The 7799-nt window shown below is 42.5% G+C and overlaps 1 protein-coding gene across 3 annotated transcripts in view; it reads right to left on the bottom strand.

Moving 5' to 3' along the window:
• The window catches only part of NIF3L1 (NGG1 interacting factor 3 like 1), a 14246-nt gene extending 6451 nt beyond the window's left edge, over positions 1 to 7795 (bottom strand). Inside the window, exons 1-5 of one of the 3 annotated variants that reach the window (XM_079923585.1) lie at positions 7005 to 7707; positions 5301 to 5358; positions 4655 to 5115; positions 3643 to 3805; positions 979 to 1105 (exon numbers count right to left, since the gene is read on the bottom strand). In XM_079923585.1, coding sequence (XP_079779711.1) covers positions 979 to 1105; positions 3643 to 3805; positions 4655 to 5090 — 726 coding nt within the window. In that variant the 5' untranslated portion in view covers positions 5091 to 5115; positions 5301 to 5358; positions 7005 to 7707. Of the gene's footprint in view, positions 1 to 978; positions 1106 to 3642; positions 3806 to 4654; positions 5116 to 5300; positions 5359 to 7004; positions 7708 to 7735 lie in introns of those variants that run through there. The other 2 variants (XM_079923584.1, XM_079923583.1) reach the window with 2 other exon arrangements.
• Between the last annotated feature and the right edge of the window lie 4 nt (positions 7796 to 7799).

Genomic DNA, 7799 nt, shown 5'->3' with positions numbered 1-7799 from the left:
AGTGGAAAATGTTCAGAAAGTGGCTGGAAATATAGGTTCTTTTAAAATTTTTTATCTTTTACCTTAAGAAAGCATTCTGAGACAGGAAGTAAAGACATAGGAATCATCATACAAACGGCTGTCAAGTTAAAAGGATGAATAAAAACGGTCCAGGCATAGGGTATAAGATAAGAGACTGAACCTGTAACTGAGTCTCTAATCCTGAAGAAGTACCACTATGGTCTAAATGTTTCCGTCCCCCTCAAATTCATAGGTTGAAATCCTAACCTACGGATTAGGAGGTGTAGCCTTTAGGAGGTACTTAAGTCATGAGGCTGGAACCCACACGAATGGGATTAGTGCTTTAGAAAAGAGGCTCCAGAGAGATCCTTAGTCCCCTCCACCATGTGAGAACACAGAGGGAAGGCACCATCTTTGAACCACAAAGTGAACTCCCACCAGACACCACTCCAAATCTACCAGTGCCATGATCTTGGACTTTCCAGCGTCCAAAACTGTGAGAAGTAACTTTCTGTTGTTTATAAGCTATCCAGTCTGTGGCACTCTGTTATAGCAGTCCAAACATGTTATAGTAGCCCGAACGGACTAAGACAAGTTCCAACATTTTCTTATTCCTGAAACGTCTCCGTTTTTTTTTTGTTTTTTTTTTTTGTTTTCTTTTTTTTTTGCGGTCCGCGGGCCTCTCACTGTTGTGGCCTCTCCCGTTGCAGAGCACAGGCTCCGGACGCACAGGCTCAGCGGCCATGGCTCACGGGTCCAGCCGCTCCGCGGCATGTGGGATCTTCCCGGACCGGGGCACGAACCCGTGTCCCCTACATCGGCAGGCGGACTCTCAACCACTGCGCCACCAGGAAAGCCCACGTCTCCAGTTTTAAATATACTTTCCAGGGCATGACATGCCCTCAATCACCACTTTATATCTAATAATTTACATATGAATTGTCAAACAAAAATGCACAGTAACATGTTTTTTATTACCTTCTCCAGTGACAGAATTTCAGTCTTCTGATAATATTGTCTGTTCTGGGAAAGAAAAGCCACCACCTGCATTAAAGCTTGCTGAGTACAATTCAGACTGAGCCGTGTTTGTTCTTCATCATCAGACCTAGAAAAAAAGTCACTTCCTGGTTTAGGATAAATATAAACAATGTATTTAAAAGAATCCACAGTTTACAACCTCCTATAATAGGAGATCAGATTTATATGGAATTTAGGACTTAATTCCAAGCCAAACTATTTTCTAGAATAGTGTTTCTCAAACTTTCACATGCATCAAAATCATCTCATGGCCTTATTAAAACAGACTGCTGGGCCCTACCCCCAGAGTTTCTAATTCAGTAGGTCCGAGTGGGGGCTAAGAATTTATCTTTCTAACAAGTTCCAGGTGATGCTGATGTTGCTGGTCCAGGGACCTCACTCTGAAACCCCTGTTCTAGAACAGTTCTTAGTCCTGGTTGTGCATCAGAAATCTCCTGCTGTCTTCTTAAAATAACAGCTGCTGGACCCTTCCATAGATCCAGTGAAACAGAACATCTATGAATGGGGCTGGGGCAAACTGAATTTTTTTTAAGCCCTAGAAAAGTTAATTTTCAAACATCATTGAATACAAGAATCTCCTGGACAGATCCTCAGGCAAACCCCATTCTAATTACACAGATCTAGGATAAAGCCCAAAATCTGCATTTTTCATAAGCACCCGTTAGCAATGATTCAGAGGTCCCTGAATCACCCTTTAAAAAGCAATGTCCTTAAAAAAAAATAAATAAATAAAATAAAAAAAGCAATGCCCTTGGGAATTCCCTGGTGGTTCTGTGGTTAGGACACGGTGCTTTCACTGCTGGGGTCCGGGTTCAATCCCTTCAATCCCTGGATCCCTGGTTGGGGAACTAAGATCCTGTAAGCCGTGGGGCACAGCCCAAAAAAAAAAAAAAAAAACCAATGCCCCAGAGCCTCTCCAAAACAACTAGCACCAAGAAAGTTTTGTATTTAACCATATACTCTAAATATAATCATAGAATTCTAGAACTAAGATACCTCACAAGATAATGTGGAAGTGTAGTTTCAACACTGGAACCATCTGTAGAGATTTGAAAAGAAAAAGCAAAAACAATGCCTGGCCCCCAATCTAATGGTAAATCCCCGATATTACCTGTAATATGGAGAAACTGGAACCAAACTAAATGTGCATCAGTGTTTTAAAAAGTCCATCAGTTAGGAAGAGGAATACTTCAAGAAATTACAGTACATTCATAATAAACACTGTGTAGCAATTAAAAAGAGAGACATACATGGATAGATTTCTAAGACATCTTAAGTTAAAAAGACAAATACAGCATACCATTTAATTAAGAAAGCAATGAATAAGACAAAACTACACATTTCTTTGTGTCCCTATACATGTTTGGAAAGATACCCACTTCTCTGAAAACAAAGGAAAAGACAACTTGAGTTGAAGATACTGGGATTGAGTAGAGGGGACAAGGAGAACTTTTGTATTGCTTAAATTTTTCATGCTTTATTTGTATAATTTTAATTTCAGTATTTACACAGTATTTCAGTATGGTAAAAGACACCATGACTGGAACCTATGCAAAATCTTATAAACAATTTTTCTTAAGATTCTTGGAATTCCCCAATATTATTAGAGGACATTTACTACGATTTTACTATAATGTATCTACACTTAAAAACCACTCATCAAAGAGTCATTTTTGGGCTTCCCTGGTGGCACAGTGGTTGAGAGTCCGCCTGCCGATGCAGGGGACACAGGTTCGTGCAACAGATTTCCATTTTATAAAAAAGTCATTGTACCTATCGTTTTTTTTTTAACAATTATTAAGTCCTAGCTTTGTATAACTTGTCTTTTACGATGCTTTAGTAGGTATTAGGGTAAATCAGCCCCCAAAAAAATCTCTAATGAAGCAACATTTTTTTTTTAATTAATTAATTTATTTATTTTTGGCTGCATTGGGTCTTTGTTGCTGTGCAGCAACCGGGGGCCACTCTTCGTTACGGTATGCAGGCTTCTCATTGCAGTGGCTTCTCTTGCTGCGGAGCATGGGCTCTAGGTGTGCGGGCTTCAGTAGTTGTGGCATGCGGGCTTAGTTGCTCCACGGCATGTGGGATCTTCCCGGACCAGGGTCCGAACCCGTGTCCCCTGCACTGGCAGGCGGATTCTTAACTCCTGCGCCACCAGGGATGTCCCTGAAGCAACCTTTTGGTATCTCAGCCCTAATTAAATAAATGATTGACCTTCCAAGAGGCACTTTAATGTATTTTTCTTTTCAAGTGTTTGGGAATCATCATTTGCTGGGAACTGATAAAAGTAAACCTATGTTATCAGCATATAACTAGGGTATATCTGCATACCCTAAGGTAAAAATAACTTTCAACATTGCCAGGAGGATTAGAAATACTGTAGGATGTGTGATATAGTCTCTCCCACATAGAAAATTTTTATTTTTTTGCTTTGAAAAGATCCCATGGTTCTCCTTAGGGACCTGCAGGCAAATGAGAATTATGCTGCTTTGTAAACCCACCCTAGGAAAGTGATTTGCTGCAAACTTAAATAACAGAGTTATAGAATCTGTAAGAAAGATTCTTACAAATTAATATACACAAAAAGAGGAAAAGATATTGTACCTAGCAGAAAAAGAAGTGACAGATACACCTACAATTCCTTTCACTGCAGAAATGACTTTGTCCAGGTCTTGGGTGTGGGTAACATTGAATTCTACTCTGTGTGTTCCCTCCGTGGGGTAGTCAGGAGCTCTGGAAGCATGGATGGGCCTGGAGGTGCAAACTCCTAGAAAGAAAAAATTGTCAGAAATTGGAGTTTTTGTGGGTTTATTTAAAAATTAGAAAGATAAACCACTATGGGCAAAACTTCTAAGAAATGAGTATTTTTGAAAAGATTCATTCTCAGATGCTTATATAATATACACACACATACATATCCCTTATATATACATTCAACAATCCCCATAATTTAGGGATTTAGTACAGACATACATAATCAAATTTATTTTCAGATTTTCCAGAAGACTCGTAAATATCACAAAAAGTTGGACAAGACTGACTCATGAATTTTTACATAACATATAGGATTGTGACTGCTTACTAAATTTACTCATGTAAACTATGATTCAAGTCGCAGATGTTCATAATTTACTTGACCACAGTAATCCAGATTATATCATCACAGAAGCTTCAGCCCAAAATGAGTAAACTAAAAAGACTTGCTAAAACACATATGCTGAATTCCCTCATTGTGCTGGGCATAAGGACTAATTCAATAAAACTCTATTTGATTGACATATGAAGTATATTTTGGAGAGGCTTGAAGCTTTCAGTTCAGTTTAACAAGCGTTTCTGGAGTGCCTGAGTGCCAGGCACTGTGCCACATGAGTAAGGAATCACAAAGCTCGATCAAAAATGAAGACTTCCTATGCTGTCCTTGTTCACTAAGGATAAAAATTTCATTTTTCAAATGCAATTTAATTGCCAGATTTCAGCAAGATTATTTTAAAATATATGAAAGTAGAATAATGGTCCCCATCCCTAAAGCAGTTAAAACACTACTGGAAATACATTCTAAAATTTCAAAGCACTGGTAGGGAAAATACTGAATATGAAAGAACAAGAGGCTTCTCACCAAGCCCTTTAGCCAGCCAGTTGTTGACTCCCTGTGGAGCAGCATCATAGGCCGTGTGAGGAGAGTAGATCCCGACTCTGTTCTCCAGTGCCCGGATCACCAGGCGCTCTTTCCAGGTTTTCCAGGTGATGCGCTTCATAGGTCGGAAAATGGGTGGATGGTAGGAGAGAATGAGATCTGCCTTCTTCTGCAGTGCCTCCTCCATCACTTCTTCTGTCAAATCATTGGTTAGGAAGAGCGTGTTTACAGTGTGTGGTGGGCTTGGTTCCACCAGTAATCCAACATTGTCCCAACTCTCAGCAAATGAGAGGGATGCAAAGTCATTCAAGGAGGAAAGGAGAGTCTTTAGATCCATGAAGGAACGGGAAGAACTGCAGATCAGGGAATGGATTAGGCGGACTGTCGTGGGGACCAGGCGTACACGAGATGACAACATGCAGAAGTCAGGTAACACTGAGTATCTGAAGTCAAAACACAGAAAATGGACCTTTGAGACAGCAAAGCATATGAGCAAAAGAGCTGTAGTCCTACGTGCCTGGCTTCAAATACTGGCTCTGCCACTTACTGGCACATGGTATCATAGGTAAGTCATTTAACCTCTCTGAGCTTGTTTTCTCATCTACAAAATGGAGACACTATAACTTACCTCACAGGCCGTCTGGAGGAGTAAATGGATTAATATGCTTAAGTCACCTTGCACAAACCTGGTGCACAACACACAATTATGTTCCTTTCCTCCTCCCTGCCCCCTCTCACACACCCTTGTTCTTTTTTTTTTTTTTTTTTTTTGCGGTACGCAGGCCTCTCACTGTCGTGTCCTCTCCCGCTGCAGAGCACAGGCTCCGGACGCACAGGCTCAGCGGCCATGGCTCATGGGCCCAGCCGCTCCGCGGCATGTGGGATCTTCCCGGACCGGGGCACGAACCCGTGTCCCCTGCATCGGCAGGCGGACACCCAACCACTGCGCCCCCAGGGAAACCCACACCCTTGTTCTTGCTCTCCCCACCTGTGCTTCAACCACCCTTCTCCATTTCTCTAAATATTACCCTTCCTTCCAAGACCCTTTCGACTTCCTAAATAAAGCTTTTCTTGACAAACCTTCCTTTTCAGTGTCGTCCCTCTCCCTGTCCCACCTGCTTTTGCACTAGTTATTCTCATAATATTATATTCCTGTTTGTCTGTCTCCCCCACTACGCTAAAGCTACTGGAGGACAGAAACTACCTTTTCTGTATCTCAGGATGACCAACATAGGCCAGCACTAAATGCTTACTATACAGACTGACACAGTCCCGCTTCCCCCATCATAGCAGAATTTGGAGTTAGGGTGGTACATACTGACATTAAAAAGTGCTTTATCAAAAGAGTAACAATAACATATTTAAAAAGTTAAGTGTTTTGTACGGACACCAAGGGGGGAAAGTGGCGGGGTATGGGTGGTGGTAGGATGAACTGGGAGATTGGGATTGACATGTATACACTAATATGTATAAAGTAGATAACTAATAAGAAACTGCTGTATAAAAAATAAATAAAATAAAATTCAAAAAAATATATTAGTTTAAAAAAAAAAAGTTAAGTGTTTTATCGGCAGCCAGAACCATGGGATGCACAGGTGAGTCACCCTGTGAATGGGTAGGGTCAAGGCAGGAAAGGGCAGGAGCTGCTGCCCCTGAGCCAACAGCTACCTGCCACACAAAGGCCAGAATCAAGAGGTGGGAGAGGTGAAGATGTAAGGGCCCACACAGTCTGTAAGCCTTATAGACATCTATATCCAATACAAAACACTGTCTGCTCCATTCTTAAATGTAGTATCTATGAACACTTTTGTTTTTGAAGAAAAGCATTTCATGGTATGCAAAATAATTAACAAGAAAGCATAGTCAATTGTAAATTTAATGAAATACTCATAACTCAATTTCAAAAGCAAATTTTTTTCAATATTTGTATGCAGAAATATTTAATATTGGGACTTCCCTGGTGGCACAGTGGTTACGAATCAGCCTGCCAATGCAGGGGACACGGGTTCCAGACCTGGTCCGGGAAGATCCCACCGGCCATGGAACAACTAAGCCCGTGCTCCACAACTATTGCGCCCTCGCTCTAGAGTCCGTGAGCCACAACTACTGAAGCCCGCATGCCTAGAGCCTGGGCTCCGCAACAAGAGAAGCCACCGCAAGGAGAAGCCTGCGCACCGCAACCAAGAGTAGCCCACGCTCACCGCAAGTAGAGAAAGCCTGCGTGCAGCAACGAAGACCCAATGCAGACAAAAATAAAATAAAATAATAAAAAAAGAAATATTTAATGCACTTATTCAATATACAGTTTGGAGTGAGGTGGAACCACTCGAACCTGGGGTCTTGGAAGATCTTCTAAGGGTCCTTATACCACTTCCACTCTCCAGATTCCACGTCCTGATACTACTCCACTCTCCAGACTCTTCTAAATCTGGCAAGCCCTAAAGTGAAGCTCTAATGGGCCACCACGCCGGTTCTGTTACCTACTGTTACATTTGAAGGAGCCATTGTAAGTAACAAAACACTCCCCATTTCCTACGAAGCTGAGTAGCTTTAAGTCACAATTAACGAGAATGGGAGGCGGCAGAGCATGGTGGGAAGAGCACCGACCGACTCTAAAACCAGACTGACTCCCAAAGCCACAGCTGTCTCTGAGGACTCTACCTCTGTGGTTTCCACCTCTGAAGGGTGCAAATAATAGTGCCCAGCTTACAGCGTGGTTGCAAGATTTAACCGTGAAGCTGGGAACAATGCCTGGCCTAGAGCCTGCACTATTTATTATTAAGTTTCATTAGCAAGGCCCACTTTACAGCCTGCAAACTGCGCCCTCTTGTTTCAGTCCCCCTTCAGGCCTTTTCTAGAACAATGAAGAGCGCAGGTGGCACAGCCGATAAGTCCGTAAGTTAAGTCCCCGGCCCCTCTAGATCGCTATGCTCTCCCGCGGCAAGCCAGTTTTCTGCGCCTATCTCCTCCCCTGCCACCTTTCGCTGTAGCAGGTTCGTAAACCACAGCCCGCCGCCATGGCCTCAGCTACTCACGCTGAAACTTAACCCGCCCAAGACTCACCAGCCCCGGGAACTCCGCGAGCGCTATTTCCGGTCCTGCGCGGAAGTTCCCGGCTTCGTGAAAG

This window comes from Stenella coeruleoalba (genome assembly GCF_951394435.1).
Source record: "Stenella coeruleoalba genome assembly, chromosome: 6".
Classification (NCBI taxonomy): Eukaryota; Metazoa; Chordata; class Mammalia; order Artiodactyla; family Delphinidae; genus Stenella; species Stenella coeruleoalba.
This window is presented reverse-complemented; position numbering and strand designations above follow the sequence as displayed.